The 16,560-nt window shown below is 43.1% G+C and overlaps 4 protein-coding genes across 8 annotated transcripts; all 4 read right to left on the bottom strand.

The window, feature by feature from the left end:
- Positions 1–1,161: 1,161 nt before the first annotated feature.
- Positions 1,162–3,469, bottom strand: LOC135587032 (probable polyamine transporter At3g19553). The gene is made up of 2 exons (XM_065106585.1): positions 2,365–3,469; positions 1,162–1,842 (listed from the first exon to the last, which is right to left on the bottom strand). The coding sequence occupies exons 1-2, from the start codon at positions 3,360–3,362 to the stop codon at positions 1,314–1,316; spliced, it is 1,527 nt and encodes a 508-aa protein (XP_064962657.1). The 5' UTR covers positions 3,363–3,469; the 3' UTR covers positions 1,162–1,313.
- Positions 3,470–3,728: 259 nt separating this feature from the next.
- On the bottom strand, positions 3,729–5,903 carry LOC135611160 (zinc finger protein 1-like). Its single transcript, XM_065106584.1, has one exon. The coding sequence runs from the start codon at positions 4,535–4,537 to the stop codon at positions 3,887–3,889; it is 651 nt and encodes a 216-aa protein (XP_064962656.1). The 5' UTR covers positions 4,538–5,903; the 3' UTR covers positions 3,729–3,886.
- Positions 5,904–5,948: 45 nt separating this feature from the next.
- On the bottom strand, positions 5,949–6,569 carry LOC103983377 (LOB domain-containing protein 25-like). The gene has a single exon (XM_009400598.3). The coding sequence runs from the start codon at positions 6,567–6,569 to the stop codon at positions 5,949–5,951; it is 621 nt and encodes a 206-aa protein (XP_009398873.1).
- Positions 6,570–10,426: 3,857 nt separating this feature from the next.
- Positions 10,427–13,115, bottom strand: LOC103982511 (transcription factor NIGTH1). 5 transcript variants are annotated; one of them, XM_065106580.1, is made up of 7 exons: positions 12,846–13,115; positions 12,528–12,745; positions 12,053–12,434; positions 11,602–11,678; positions 11,132–11,497; positions 10,646–10,909; positions 10,427–10,564 (listed from the first exon to the last, which is right to left on the bottom strand). In XM_065106580.1, exons 1-5 carry the CDS (start codon positions 13,057–13,059, stop codon positions 11,309–11,311), a joined length of 1,080 nt encoding a protein of 359 aa, XP_064962652.1. In that variant the 5' UTR covers positions 13,060–13,115; the 3' UTR covers positions 10,427–10,564; positions 10,646–10,909; positions 11,132–11,308. The 5 variants fall into 5 exon arrangements, with proteins under 5 accessions (XP_064962652.1, XP_064962653.1, XP_064962654.1 ...); XM_065106581.1 differs by having other exon boundaries at positions 10,442–10,557; XM_065106582.1 differs by having other exon boundaries at positions 10,535–10,553.
- Positions 13,116–16,560: the final 3,445 nt, after the last annotated feature.

Below are 16,560 nucleotides of genomic sequence, written 5' to 3'. Positions count from 1 at the left end.
ACAATGCATCTGACCTTTCTTCTGAATATCAAATCTTGGTAACTGAAGAACTTGGTGCTCGATTAACATTGGAAACTAAGAACAATCGTAGTACCTTCTTTCCTGGATTAGTGCACTCTACTTTATTAAGAAGACAATACATATGTGAATGAACCTTGGCACCCTAAAAAAGACCATCATAAGAGCAAAAATTTGAAGGATACCTGGTCTCATACTTTTTAAAGCAACATAATAGCATAAGAGTTATTAAGATCGGATCCGGGTCATTTAACCACCATCACCAAAGAAAGAGAAGGCAAAATTATCGCTCTGTCTATTGGTTCTGTTAGAACAATTACAAAATTGTCGTTATTTCTGTGGACTCTGAACCACAATTGGTACAGGAATTCAGTGATACAAAATTTCAGAACAAACAAAATGAAAGCACCTAAAGGTTAAATATATGTAAACCAATCCCTAAATACTAAGACGACTAACTAGATCTGCTCAAACTACCTCCCTCTTCTTGGGGTAAAGATCAAACAACAAACTCAGGGTACAAAATCTACATAAAGTTTAAGTTGAAAAGTGATGCTAATTATTTATACCTTTCATTTTTATATTCTAGGAAGTTAGGATACTCCCAAACTCTTATGCATCCTTAGCTTTTATATCCTCTTGTCCTGCTGAATTTTTTACCAAAGTACTTCTCCCAAAAGCAAGACATTTTGCTTCATTGCTTTTTCAGAGTTTTCTTATATGAATCTACACATTTACCATTGTTCACATCCCCATAGTGTTAAATACTTCTTTCATCAGTTTACCTGTCTAATTAATATCATCACTGCTAAATATTATGTCTGTCTTTCAAAATTTTAACTCCGAACTCTACGATATTTTAAGCTTCCATTTGTTTACTATTTAAATCAATAGTACTAATTGATGTTTCGGGGGGCATACTACATGGGATGCTGTTCCTAGGAAGAAAGTCCAGAAAAAGTCAATTATTCCACCTTGTTTGCGGAATAGTTTCCTTGTGATGGAAGAACTCTTGGAAAGCTCAATATGGAATAGCCACAGAAATGTTGTGCCAGTTAAGGACATTTAACTATTAAATGAAAGAGCTTAAAACATGATGTCATGCAAGGGGGTTTAACTTTTGATATAGATGGAAACCAAAAATGTAAAAGATAGAGAGGAAAGTAAAATACTTTGCCAAACTTTGCATCCTCTGTACCAAAATTATTATAAGGATACATATTAACATAAATGTGATACATTAAAGGCTTAGATAACTCAAGTTGATCAGTGCACTTGAAGTGTTGAAATCTCTTTCACTCCTTATCCAAGATCCCATTCGAATTAATTTCAAGGTCTTGTAGTTCCTTCTTGACACAGGAATGGTCTGGCAAAAAGCTTTCGGAAGCCTCATCAACAACATCCTGATTTTGCACTTGAGGAGTGTTGGAACAACCCTCAGGTGGCAGAGTTGTGTTGAGAAACTTAATGCAATTTTTATTCCTCATGTGCTCAACAGCAGGATATAAAAGAAACCCACCAAGCATAACACTCCCGCTCACAATAAAAGTCCTCATTGAAGCCAGACACATAACAAGGACAAGCAAAATAGTGGGAGGTACACAAATAATCACTGCGCCAAAGGTTTCTACCGGAATCTTATATGGCCTGTGGAGATCTGGCTTCTTTATTCTGAGTTTTATGAATGCAGCAAACTCAAGAAGCATTCCCAATGAGTACAAGAAATTAAGGAACTCCACAATCTCCTGAAAGCTCATCCATGATAATAGTATGACCCCAGTTGCAGAGCATAGGATGCTAATGGTTGGAGTGCCATATTTCGATCTACAAAAGTATCAATCTATAATTGAGATGGCCATGATGACACTGAAAGTATGCTAACAAAAACCACAAAGAATCATCACAAAACTGAAATCTTAGGTCCATTAAATTGAGAAAAAATTGAGTTTTTTCCCCCCTTCCGAAATCTTATTCCAAGACTAGAGTACAATCCTACATCTCCCGAGCCCAATACAATCACCGTGATGAACTAATGCTAAGAACGGGTGGAATACATCAAGAATTGGAGACATTTGATATTCCACCCCATTTGATATTCTTTTATGAAACGAAAGTATGAATGGCATATTCAGTGTACTAAAGCTTATGTAGTTCCTCTGCTCCAAATTATCACATTCTAAACAAAAACCATGTATTTGTTTCAAGAAAATTTGGTTCGGGAATTCTATTATAAGAAGGAGCTTCTAAACCAAGTTCAAGGAGAAGTCAGTAATATCTACACTTTGGTTTCTACTGTTTATGAAAACCGCAATGAGAAGTAGAAATAGATAGCAGCTGGGTGCTAACCTCTCTGCAAATATTGCCGGCAGCATCCCCATCTCGCTCATACCAAGCAACTGGAATGAATCGCTGCTCATCTCGGCCTCGAACAAACCCATGTTCGACATGGCCGCGGCTGCCTGGATCCACCATCGGAGCCACGCTCCCCCGATCACCATCCCAACCTGCGCAAAGTACCCGTCTTTCCACTCCTCGGTGATGGACGCGTCCATAGCCCCCGTACCGGCGAGCAATGGGATCAGGTACGAAGCCATCACGAGGATGACGGCCCCGAAGAGGGCCTTGGGGAAGGATCGGCTCGGGTCCTCGACCTCGCCGGCGAGGGTGCTTGCCTTGTCCCAGTAGTTGAGATTCCAGAACATGATGTTGAAGTAACCTCTAAAGTTGGCTCTTTTGAGGTCCACGGCGAGCCAGCGGCGGGGGCGGAGGCGGGGGAGGGCGAGAAGGGCCATGACGACGAAGGGGGAGAGGGAGAAGGCGGTGAGGGCGACGGCGGCGAGGCCGACGATGTTGAGGCCGCGGTAGTTGAGGAAGGTCAGGCCTGCCGTGAGGACGAGGAGGGCCGGAGTGCGGGCGGCCGGGCGGGCGAAGAATGGGAGGGACTGGCAGAGGTAGTCGAGGAAAAGGACGGGGTAGAGGGCGTTGTCCATGGTGCCGCTGGCCCACTTCCAGAATCCCTCCTGGAATCCCCAGAAGGGGCCAAAGGCGGAGGAGATCCAAAGCACGTATCCACCATTCTCCGGGAAGCTGGCGGCCAGCTCCGCGGTGACGAGGGCCTCAGGGAGGCTCCACAGGAAGGGGAAGACGAGGAAGCCAAGGAGGGATAGGAGGGGTCCGCCGCCGGCCGAGACGGAGTCCTCGATGCCAAAGGGGCCGCCGGAGACATTGTAGAAGATGAGGGCGATCAAGGGGAGCACCGACAGCTTCTTCAGCGGCGGCGGCGGCTGCGGCGTCGTGACGGAGAAAGGGTAGGAGGAATCATCGTCGCCGGAGGCCTCGCCCATCCAAGAGACGGACCCCCGACAAGCCCTCTCTCCCTCTCTACTCCCTCTTGCTTCTGATCCCTTCAAGGTTGATCCCTTCGATGAGATGTCCAAGAAGCAGGAGAAGGGGGTTGGAGAGAGTTCCGTTGACGAACCGGGGAGTTGGGGCATCCCCAGAGCGGTTGGATTTCCACGTGGCAGTCATTCAACGGTGCCACATTTGTGAGATCTCATCATAATTCAATTAAAATTGATCTAAGTGAATCTTATGCCTATAATTAAATATATGACATATAAATATATTTCCTTGTTAGCTTCATATGGTTCTGTTCGTCATCATTCGATTCAGTTCCTCATTTCCATAGCCACATGCGATTGAAGCTCACATCGTCAAGATCTTAATGCAGCTCATATTAATGATCAAACTTGGAGAAAGAATCGTTGACTTCATCAACCTACAAAGAATTCTGTACACGGAGAAGAGTAGTATTCATCTCGAACAAACAATGAACGCAATGGAGTTGACTTTTGGTAGCTGTCGGCGCTTATGCCGGGATCAGAAGTCTCGGTTTCTTGAACGCCAGAGGGCTCTGCACCTCCTCCTCCTCCGCGGCGGCCGCCACCGCCGCCGTTGCCGGTAGGCATCGCCTGACGCCACCGTCGAACTCGGGCAGCGATGGCACGTTCAGATCCAGCCCCCTGTTGCCGAGGGTTCCGTCGTAGTGGCACCGCTTGTGCCCCCCGAGCGCCTGCCCCGAAGGGAACGTCTTCAGGCACACCGAGCATTGGTGCAACCTGCCGGCGCCGGCAGTGGAGGAGCCTGAGGTGTCGACGGCGGCCTCGTCGGCGGCACAGGTGAGCTTCCGGTGGCTGGTCTTGTGGCCGCCGAGGGCCTGGTAAGAGCCGAACGCCTTCCCGCAGACGGAGCAGTTGTACTCGAGCTTCCCCGGCGGTGGCGCCAGCGTCGAGTCGGAGGCCAACGACGGCAGGCGAGGACCGGGTCCGCCGCGGGCGAGCATAACGAGGCAGTGGGCCAAGGACTCCTCTTCGGTCGGTGGCCGATCAGAGAAGCGGTGGCGCTTTGTCCGCTTCCGCTTCGCCCACCCTTCCATGTGCAGCAAGTCCTCGTCGCTCGTCTCTGTGCTCGCCGGTGGAATCAAAGCAGTTGTCGTCTCGACAGCCATCGAATTATACATGAAGAAGAAGAGTTGAGATTGCAGAATGGTTTTGGGTGGTGGTGTTATATACAAGGAAGGTGGGGGGGGAGTGGAAGAAGAAGAAGAAGAAGTAGGACTTGGACTTTACAGCTGCATGATTCGATCGGGCATTACTGCACCACTTGCTGCAACCACATGTTTTGAGATTGACTTGACCTCAAACTTGGGCTCTGAGTTAGGTTTTGCGACTCCAACAGATCTAAAGAAGAGCAAAAAGAAAGAACAGCTGTGCATAGTTCTCAGACTTCGGTGGCATCAGCCTGGCCATGGCATGCTTACAGATCTAAGGAAAAGCAATAAAGTAAAAGGATGGTAGTTGAGGTTGCAATTAGGAGAGAGAGAGGAGAAGAAGAAGAGTAGGTCAACCAAGGAAGTGTAGTGGGAAGGAGTGACGTCAATTGGCTGGACACAGAGAGGAAGGAGAGGGTGCGAGTGGATGTGCATCAGAAGGTGAGCTGTGTGGAGAGGAGATCGAAGACCGACTCATTCTCCGGTGCAAGACAATGGGGGAGTTGGTGTCAATCTGTGCCAAGTGGGGGCAACAGAACAAACAGAGACTGATGTGAATGAAGGAGAGGGTGGGGGAGATGTATGTAGAATTTTGACTTGCTCTCAATCCAAGTCAATAGATGAAATCAGATTCATGCACATAATTCTATACATTTAATTCTTTGCTGACAAAGATGAAAGCATTCATCCATCCACGAGCTAAGAAATCCGAAGTCACTGAAACAGATTGGTCTCTTTTCAAGCAAGAGAAACTCTGATCATTCCTCAGCTACATGCAATAAAGCAACTACTGCAAACTCCTATAATGTCATCGATGAACATAGCATATATGGTCACAAACTTGCAAGCTTTACACAACTTGAAGGGTTCAAACTTGTCAGAGAGAGAGAGAAAAGGGAGACGAGAAGGGACTCTCGTGACTGCTGATACCTTACACAGTGATGATTGCTGTTAGCTGCAGGGAAGGAGATGATACAGCCTTTGTCTTTGTGTTGGTGATTGGGGCGTTGAAATCCATGTGGAAGAAGAGACATGAGTGCAATTGCACCGCTACCAGCCATTTGAATTATGGCCTTTCATCACAGTACTCTCAGATGCACATCATAATGGCAGAAAGCAAGAAAAAGAAAGGAAAATTCAAATAAGAAGAGCAGCAGCAGCAGCAAAAGGATCGGATCTTCAGATGGCACAGAGAGAGATAGATGTCTTCTGCAGCGCCATTCCTTTTGCTTGGCTGTACTGAATCAAATTCAAGTGGTAAGTGTTGTCTCCTTAATCCCATTAATACCGAGAGTGAATCCACGGCAATAAGAGGAACTGAAGGAGAGATCTGTAGCTTTTGCTCGACAAGCATTGCTTAGTAGTATCAGAAACTAATGCTTTATTTCCTCTCATTATGTTGTTGTTGCGGAGAGAACACTCCCTCGAAAGGCCGAGGGGGGAGCAACGCCGGCAGTCCCGTGGTGGCAGCCATGGTAGAGCCACCAGCCATCTGAAACACGGTACTGAATCTTGAGATCTCCTGCTGATTCGCTCGCTCTCGGTTGGCTGCAATCTGCTGCACCGCGGCCATCTGCTGTTGCAGCTCGTGCAACAAGATCTGCTGGTGGGATGATGGAGATGCCGCTTGGGGTTGTTGGTGGTGGGGATCGGCGATGGGAACGCTGAGGTAGGCGGAGAGCTCCTTCCTGGCGTTGTAGAGGTCGCTCTGCACCTGGTGGAGCTTGTGTTGGAGGAGGCAGATGTGACCGACGCAGCCATAGACGGGGTCGTGGAGCCGCGCCTCCGCCTCGTAGGCCAGCGAGTTCACGGCGTCCTCCCTCTGCCACGGGCTGAGCTCGCCAAGCAGCTTCGCCACGTTGCTCGCCCCGAACACCCGATGCACGCTGGTGAACTTCGTCGGCTGGTCCGGCGGGAAGTACGGCGCGAACACGCAGCCGGGCGTGCACTTCCGCCGCAAGAACCTGCACGCCGCGCACGGCGACCTCGATGCCGCCGACATGCCCAGCTCTCTCTCTCTCTCTCTCTCTCTTCCCTGACCTTCCAAAGAAGAGCAAAACTCAAAGCAGGCCTCTGTCCTCTTTTCTTGGACAACAATTGCAGAGAAGCTGAAGAAGGCAGCTCCGCAGGTAGGATTAGGGTTAGGGTTTTCTCCTCCCTCGCCACAGAAGATCTTTAGGAAGATTGAGAAGGACAAGACACTGGAATTTGATCCAACAGCTGGTGGAACTCAAACTGAAAGACCAAGATCAAACCTTGGGTTGCTCAGAGTGAAGGAAACCTCCACTTCTCCTCCTCCTCCTCCTTTCCTACTTCTCTCAAAGCAAAAGCTCTCTGTAAATTCATACTTCTTTCTCTCTTGGATCATACCATAACAAATAAAGACTGTGAAAATGATCCTAAGTGACCTCAGTTTCCAGAGCTGCTTGAACAGTCTCCAAAACAGATATCTGCAATCTCTTTCTTATGGAAGACATGTTCTTCACTGCACCCTTGCATGACGAAACACTGGTGACAGTGATATGGTGGCCTCTCATGGCTTCTGGGTTCTTCCTTGGGACCGATGCTATATTTAGATCATAGAGATTTACTACAAAGTAAACATTCATTCTTTGCTAGTGCAATATTTCTGATGCTATTATTATATATGATCTGCACCAAAAATAATATTCTCAATTTCTACATGTTTTTTTTCTAGCATCTTGTTTTCATAGACATAGTCAACCATTGGTGAGACAAGATATATTCTCAAAAACATCATCTTCTTCTAGCTTGTCTATGAACTCACAACATTTCTTTTTCTTGATTTGTTCTTCCTTCACTTGTTCATTAGTTTCCAAGTACAAAACATGTTGAGGTGCACTTGTTAATGGTCTCATGATCAACCACATAAACTGATACTAACATCAATTGAACTGTATCAAATGAATTTTCAGCTAATGTCAATTGCAGTGTATCTATCCTAAGCTACTTGATCTGCATTGTTGTTCAAGTACACATTCTTCTCCAAACATTAGATGTGTAATAATTGTGTGTGTGTTTCCTGGAGTCCATATATTTCTGTCTATTTGATTATCTTTGATGCAAGTTGCCCTTTTCTTAGGTTGGGTTGTCACTACAAACACATACATCAATTCTCAATCTTTTTCCAATCAGGCTTTCAGCTCTTGCCAATGTGATCTGCTTATATTTCTGAGAAGGAAATATTAGCAAGGTTGGATAAGCCAGCAGAAGTATTAGATTGAAGCTTGAAAGTAAATGATTTATACCCATTCATGCCTGTTTAGGTTCCTACAAAATGGTCAATGCAATTAGAAATCATGAAATCTTTTACAAGCTTTGATGCCATTGATTAACCTTCTGTTTAGCATCCCTTTCTACTCCTAATTGTTTCCACTATTTCTTTTACAAGATGATCTTTCATATTCTCATCTTATTATCTTTTTTTTCCAGTGCTTTTGAGTAGGAAAGCAACATGCTTGAATTTATCTATTCTCACTAATCTCTCCTTTGCAAATCCATCTAAATGATGGGATGACAGGCAAGAAAACCTACATCCAGGTCTGCTGGATTTAAGATAGAAGAACACTCATGAGTGCTTGTGCCTGAGGCCAGATGAGGCAGCTGAAATGAATGGCTTGAAGATGACATAAATCATCAAACCAATCTTGGTAGGCCACCCAAAGATGCATCAATGAAACAATAGGGATTGGAATCAAGTTGCCTTACTGGGAGTTGAATAGCAAAGTTATGGGAATACTTTTAGCAACTACCAAGGATAACACACAGATCTAACTTCACCATCAGATTAAAGCTATTACAATATATCATGTATGTGGAAGCAAACAGGATTGGGAGTAATGATCCTATATTAGTTTGATATGAAACATCAATTAGTTGCAATTCAGGGTGGTTCTTGTTGTCAATCTTTTTTAAGTTCTTTCTTTTGGTAGAGGCAACAGATTGTACAGAATTATTATCCTGTATTTCTGATGATTACTGCTAAACACAACATAGTGAAGTCAATAATAAATTGAGTGGTCTGAAAGAGTTGTTGCAATTACAGTCATGAAGAATTCATAGCTTTTCAAGCTTGTTGAAGTTCCAGAAATGCTTTGAATCTGCTGTATTTTTATCTGACAAATGTATCATTGACCTGAAACTACATGACTGCATATTTCCTGGAGATAGATTTGAGTTTTATGCTGATGAAGGAGGGAAAACCAAGTGCAGAACTCCACCAAAATATGATGGTGGTTTATATGCCTTGTTTCCCTCTCTTCTTTATGTCCTTAGAGTAATCTTCCATTTCCTCTGCAATTGCTTGTCATTACTTCCCCTGCAAATTTATTAAGTAGCATGAAACTATATGATTGTTTTGTAGGTCTCCAAAAATTTATATTTGTTTTAAGTCCTTGGATAAAGCTAAGATTTTCTATGCAAAATGTCTCTTAGTATTGAAGAGCAGCAGTACATGTCAAAGATGTCTCATTTCATTGGCAAAGGAGAAGGAATTAGTGGAGTTGTGTGTTCTCTTAATTCATCAGTACTAATTCTCCAAAAAACTTTTCACAGGCATGTTCACAGAAAACCTCAGAAGAGTGAGATCAACAAACAGTCAAGGCAAACATACTCCATGGAACTTTGCCTGCAACAGCAATGAACATTAAGCAGTATGGACGTGCAAATCTTAATAGTAAGAAGAATTGATATTGAGTAATAATTGTATCCAAGTATTCTTGATAGTAATAATTCAAAGCCTTCACCTTCACTGAAGATTAAAGACAACTTCTTGCCCTTTCTCATACCCTGTAATCTACTGAAACAGTGACAATTCACCTGCCTCCATGGATTAGCTTCACCTGCATGCAACTGGTTCTTCCTTCAGCTGGAAGAAAACATGGCCAGCCAAACAAGACGAGGTCGCTACGTGTCTCGGCTTCAAACCATGGAATTTCCAAGAACATTTCACTTGGATTTCAATCTGAGTGGTTGATTCATGACATTATGGTCCAATGATTTGGTGAAGCAGAGGAAAAGAAGAGGTGGAGGTACCTCAGTTGTGTTCTGTTTCCCTTATTTGCAGGTCATTATGCATCTGTGAGGAGGGAAAGAAGAGAAGCCCAACATCTGGATCTTGATCAAGCGATCCAATCTTCCTCATTGAGAGTGACACTTGTGTCCCACCTTAAAGATTTTTGGATGTGCATTGTGGTGATATGAATTTAGTGTAAGCAAGAAGACAAACAGGATTTTAGGACAAGAAGGCAGTTGATTCATTATCTTTCTCTTGTTGGAGCATTCAGTGATCCTGCTGTGAAATTTGGCATTTCTTTAGCAAAAACCAAAAGATATATCAATACTTTTTCCAAGGTCAGATTCTTTGAGCTCTTCTCAAGACTGTTGCTTTGTTGACTGAAGATTCACAGGGAGCAGTAAATCTTAATTAACCCCATCAGTAGTAGGCAAAGAAGAACCTCAGAAGGTAGACAGCCAACAACAGCTGAACTCAATTGGAGCACTTGCTACATAAGAGTTTGTGAGATCACACTATAACAGGACTTTTGATCCATGGCAGTTTGATGTCTGCCTATATTTATGTTGATGACTCTGTTCTCCTGAAACTGTAAAGACAGTTGATGGATGGCTTTGTTTCAGGTGGACATGCAGCAAACAAGGCATCTGTGTAGTTCTAAGACTGGAATTAGATGCAGCAGTAGACAACAAAAAAGCTGGAAGTTTAATGTGCAGGCTCCACATGGTTGCCAGGACAAGAAGATGAATTCAGAAAAAGATAGCTTGCAAGATGCTAAAGTTAGCTGCCTGGCTCCATCCAGCCTGTGATGCAAGAAGAACAGAAAGCATGGGCACCAGGGAATGGTCTGGATTTGCTTTGCAACAGCTGGAGATATCAAGAAATATCCATCTGTTTGAGGTGCAAGTCCTTTGGAGAAAGATATACTTGAGAAGATGCTATACTTGAAGCCTGTCTTTTTGCTTGCAGGGGTAAAGACTAACATAAGAACAAGAGAATGTGGATCTTAGATGACCAAGATGCACAAACAGAAATGAACTTACAGGAAGAAAAATGACAAGGTGGTCCCTCAGAAATAGCAATGAAACAGTGTAATCATGGATGAAATTGTCAGCTCACAAACAGGAAAATGACTTGGAAGCAGGAATGTGAGTGCCAGATCTGAGCATTGGATTTTAAGATGAATTCCAGACAATTTCAGACAGGACCACTGATTTGGATGATTAAATGTTGTTGGTGCCAGAAGTCTCTCTTGTCCATGATCTCTTCTATTGCTATCTCATCCCTTGAGTAACCTGTCACAGAAACTTAACAGATGGAGAAAGATGTCAAATATGATTACACCAAGCTGTTGAAAAAGGATTAAGGATGATGATGTCCAAAATATGTTGGAAATACTTCATCATAAGGAAATAACACTCCCCTAATGATCAAACAGTGTCGAAACAACCTTCTTAGTGTCCAAAAACCAAAATTTAAGAAGGCAAATAAGTAAATGGAAGAAGTGATGGGAGAGAATCAAGACTCACCAGTCTCATCATTTCCCCCCAGTTGTATTGTATCAGCAAAATTTTGATTCTCTCTCTCTCTCTCCCTCTCTTTCTCTCTATACATTGATCTCCTTCACCGAGTACTGAAATGCCTCCAAATTTCCAGCTATAGCTCTCTGATTTGCCATTTTCCTCAAAGCTATCTCTAGCCAGAGCTCATCTAGAGCCAGCTAACTGAAATGGGCTCATCGGCGACCCAGATTGTGAAAAACTCTGTTGTGAGGAACTAGTGTGTTGTTCCTCACGATCCCATAGGCCTCCTAAAACCACAACTGCTCGATCTGCCGTAGCCACAGCATTAGGAAGCCTTTGAGCGTGGACCCTTTCAGTGTGCAATCGGTATTTCTGAAATGGTAGGAACAGATCATTAAACAAAGCTTTCTAACAACAACCAGCTGAAAATTTGATCAGGAAGCAATGTGTCAACCCAAATGGAACTCAGAACCCACCTGCAGATGGCTCTTCACTTCATCATTTGTGAGCCCATCCACCTTCATCAGTTCTCGTATCTGCTTGGGAGTAGCCACTGCATCAATGAGCACCAACAGTCAAATCCAAGTAAAAGAAGAGGTTCCTCTTCCTATGGACTTCATTCTCCGACCAATATACTCCGCAGAATTTTTCTGATATTTCGATCAGATAGAACATGTATCAAAATTCTGACTACCTCTTTTGATGAGACAACCATGACTCTTCTTCGTGTTACTTTCAATTTTATTGTTCTTCTTTCTCCATAGGAAGAAATCCAAAGTGAAGCGTAAGAGCAATTTTGATATCAGAACAATAATTTACAAGCTTAACAGATTCAAGGATCGAAGACAGATTGAGAAAAACTTAATAGAAATCGACTAATAGCACCCTACAATGATAATTGAGGAAAGATGGAACCTTGGCTCTTACCTTGGGCGCCACCCAGCTGTTGGATGGCGAGGACGAACCGGCGATGCAGTTCCTGCGACCAGCACCTCCTCGCCTTCCTCGGTGGTTGCAGCCGTGACTGCAAGCCAAGGGTCGCAGGCACCCACTCAGTGGCTTTTCTGAAACCACCGAAGCCTCGGTGGTCACCCAAAGCGACCGGAGTTACAAGGTCAAGGGTTCTGTTGATCGCCGGTGATTGCAGCGAGAGCTCAGGCAACGCAGAAGCGGGCTTCTCCTCCTCCTCCTCGGAGCTCGCAGCAAGAGGCGATAAAGCTTTAAATGGCAGGAACTCGACCCCGCTGCTCCGGCTCTTGCATTCTAGAGACTTCCCCTTCCCCTGTCTGTGATCCACCGCTCCATCTTGCTGCGATCAAAACCAGGCGATCCATTTAAGACAAATCTCGCGAAGATATGAACAAAGATCGAACATTTTCCGTGAAGAATCCTTCTTTTCCACCTCATTCGACACGATCTTCTCTTCGTCATCGTTCTCACTGTAATTATCGCTCCAGAGTTGGACGGAACTCATCCAGTTCATCTTATCTCTGCAATCCGTTTCCACTTTTACCCCTCCATCGTCCTCGACTTTACTCTTAAGAGGCATGAATTCCTCGAATACATGTCCAAAACTCTCGCAGCGGCACCGCTCGATCTCCCTCCTCAACCTTTCGATCACTGCAATCGAAATCCAAAGAACCGATTTTAACATCGAAAGAATAGCCTAAAGCAACATCTTAAAACGATGAGGGAGGAGAAAAGGAGGCATCAGGCGAACCCTCGCGAAGAAGACGCATGCAGATGGGGACCTCGCGTCTAAAAGCCTCGATCTTTCGCTTTTCCTCCTCCAAGAACTTGATGGACTCCTCGAGCCTCGATGCCCGGCCGCTGCCGCCGCTCTCGATCGCCGACACCTCCTTCACGAAGTCGCCGACGATCCGGGTGGCGCACAGCTCCAACTCCAGTCCCATCTCGAACACCGCCGAGCCCATCGCCGCTCCACCTCTTTCGTTCTTCTCCGGGCGCCTTTACGAGGGAGAGGAGAAGCGAGCATTATATAACGAGGGAGGAGAGTTGAATCGGACCGCTCCGGGTGAACCGGGAAGGAGGAGGCAAAATGGACCGGAGACTAACGAGCTCGAGTCGCGGATTCCCCGCGTAACTCGACGCGATTAAATCGGCGGGATCCAGATACCGCTTCACACGCGATGCTCCAACTCACCGGGATTAGAATCTTGGTATTATTTTCATTAGTTCCTTTTATTCTCTCTCTCTCTCTCTAATGATTGGCTGATGGTGTTGTCTAGGAATCAAATAAACCTTTGGGAATATACACTTGATTTTATTTAAATTAATAATTTTAAATAAATAAATTATAAGTAAAAAAAAAAAAGGCAAGAAAGCATGATAAAATGTATAATTTTATATCATATTAATTTATTTTCTTAAGTGATAAGTTTGAAAAATAGATCAGATTGAATCAATTTCATCATTATGTTGTGTTAAAGATGAAAGTTGACATTAACACAAGAATTTTCTTTCCTCCAATACTAATAAATCTTCTTCAATAGGCTCTTGTCCTGATGACTAAGTGGATAAGATTGGATGGAAGAAGCACAACTAAAATTGGCTTCCTTGAGAAGAATATTGTTGGAATCCAAAGAATAATTTGGAATTTTTGGACTTGGAGCACAGTCATTGTGGATAAAGGATGAGTTGGCATTTGGATACTAATTTTGAAGGAGCACTAGTTGATGAGGTATTCTTCCTAATTCACTTGCATGATGGTCAATTTGGAAGTATAATGATGCTACTCCTACATCACATTTACAAACTAACTGTGTATTATTATGGAGATGATATCTATTAGAATTAACATCAAAATTTATCTACTGTTAAATCATATGGTGGATGACAACCATTCATGACTCCCTCCATTTCCTTGCAAGAAGAGACAACATGAAGAGTTTCTTTACATGGTGGTGAGAGAGGGAACAAAAGGTGATGTTGAATCTCTCAATTTATGATCAGCAAATGGATGCTGAGTTGGATTGCAGACCCATCAAAACCCTAAAGCTGTGGCCAAGAAAGTAGAAATCATTGCATGGAAATGGAGCAGCAGTAACACAAGAAACCAAGCAGCCACCCACAAGAAAATGATGGCGGTTCTCTAATTCCTTTGTCAGCTTGCATGGTTGTGTTCCAGAGATGATACACCAAGCATAGAAAAGATCTTATTCTTCCATGGAAGATTGGCTTTTAGGGTTTCTTTTCTTCTCACTCATAGTCTTGAGTTATGACTGCTTCTTCCTTCCCATATGAGAAGGAAGAATAGCAGAAAGCCAGAAATATCACTCACCATATCTACAGTGCCTTTGTTTGACTTGTACCTTAGAACAATGATCCTTTTTTTGTTTTTTTTATCAAGTTTGGACTAACAAAGAAAAGATCTCCTCTTCCTCCTCCTTCTTAGGGTTCTTTCTCCTCCTCCTCTCTAGGGTTCTTCCATAGGAAAAGAAAACAAAGGGTGTTTTGATGAAAATTGTAAGCAAAGAAAACATCTCTCTCTCTCTCTCTCTCTCTCTCTCTGTCTCTCTCTCTGTAAAGGGTTTTATCACACCATTTACAGTGATTTTGATTGACTGATACCTTAGAGTGGTCTCATTTTGATGAAGTAATTGGGGAATCTATGCCACTGGAATCCTTTCAAGAAAAGATCATGTTCTATCTACATGCTTGATGCTTGATGTTCCAACCTGTGGACTTGGTTGACATGTTTGAATCATGCACTCAGCCTTGCATATATCCCTCCCGTGTCTTCCAATCTTCTTCCTACTTGCTCATCTAAAGTTATTACATGAACATGTGCATCTATATATAATCTCACCAGATGAATATATATATATATATATATATCTGCAACTGAACTGAGTGCATTCTTCTGACGTGGAGGAGGCGACGGCATCGGTTCGCAGCGTCCTATGTGGGCCCATGAATTGTTCTCTGTGGGGCCCAAGGTTCACTACCAGTGGTTCACTCTGGCTCGCTGGGCCCACCTCTGCCCTTTATTCCCTTGCCCAACAAAAAAGACTTTTTTTTGTTGTACTTCCACCTAACTGATATGCACCCACATGGCCACCCAACCAAAAGAATCCCACAGAGAGCAAAGGAGGAAGAAGGGATCATGGAATCAGGGAAAAAGGAAAAAGAAAAATCCATGAAGTAGTTCTTATGCTGCCTTCAAAACACAAAGCTTATATTGAATATGGGGAAGGCTGAATTGATTTAGCATTTCATTATGCTTACATTGAATATGGATCTTTGTTCTATCGTTGAGATTTTAACGAAATAATATGTTTAATTAAATTAACAACAGTTTAAGTTCATGTTTACAGAATCTTTAAATTAAAGGATGGATCTTTGTTATATCGCTAAGATTTGCCTCAACAATCATCCTGACTCTATCAATAGTTACGTCAATTGATAATTGATTCATAAGTCTTGATTTATAGTCTCATGGCACCACTAATCCTAATTGTCTCATAAGGACAGTTTAACCTTCTTGTCTTAAAAGACCTAATCTCTTCCATCATAGAAAAAGGTACCAAAACACATTTATTTATTTTTCCTGAAAGAACACTAGCTGAAACACCATAAACTTAAATCCTTAATGACAGGAGTGCTAAATGGTCAAACAATAGCAATAGATAGATTTAAGTAAACCAGCACATTATGTCTACAAGATCACATTGTTGTTTCAACCATGTAAAACATATCAACAACATGGAAGATTGACTTCAGCACAACCTTCATGGGCAGGAAAGAAGATCAAATGTCATAAACATGATTTTTCATAAAAATAAATGATAAGGTAACAATGCTTGATTAAAATTTCCAAAGATGCAAAGAAAAATAGAAGCTGGCATATACACGAAATTTAGCATGAAACCACAAAATGAATCTATATTGTGATAATTATCATGCTGGCAACATAAGCATAATACTACTGCTCATGGTACATCAAAATAATGCTAGTGGTGGAAGAAATGGTGGCAGTAGTAAGAAGGTTTTGGATGAGATAGTAGCGCAACATTTTTCACTGTGAGATACTAAAAAATATGCAAACACAAGAACTCTTAATGCATGAGGATTTCAAAGACCATAAATGAGCAGAACAAATCGAAAAAGTTGACAAGCAGCTGATAACCAACAGAGGATGTTTGGAAAATCAAACTCTTGAGGACAGTGAATTTTGAGCTTACCAACAATATTATCCAGAATCCATTCCAGCTGCATCAGAATCAATTGATGGCAGGTTGGTTCTGCCTCCATGATCCACCAAAAATGGCAGGGCAGTTTTGAGAGAGTCCATAGAATTTGGATGATTTATCCTAATACATGTGCTCTATGTCATGCTCCCAGAATTTCTACCTCAAACAGAGTTAAAGATGTACAAGGAAGAAAGAAACTGTTGATGATACCCTCTGGTTCTT

The sequence above is a fragment of the Musa acuminata genome, chromosome BXJ2-4, assembly GCF_036884655.1.
Source record: "Musa acuminata AAA Group cultivar baxijiao chromosome BXJ2-4, Cavendish_Baxijiao_AAA, whole genome shotgun sequence".
NCBI classification, from domain to species: domain Eukaryota; kingdom Viridiplantae; phylum Streptophyta; class Magnoliopsida; order Zingiberales; family Musaceae; genus Musa; species Musa acuminata.
The sequence above is the reverse complement of the archived record's forward strand: the minus strand, read 5'-3'. Positions and strand labels throughout refer to the sequence as shown.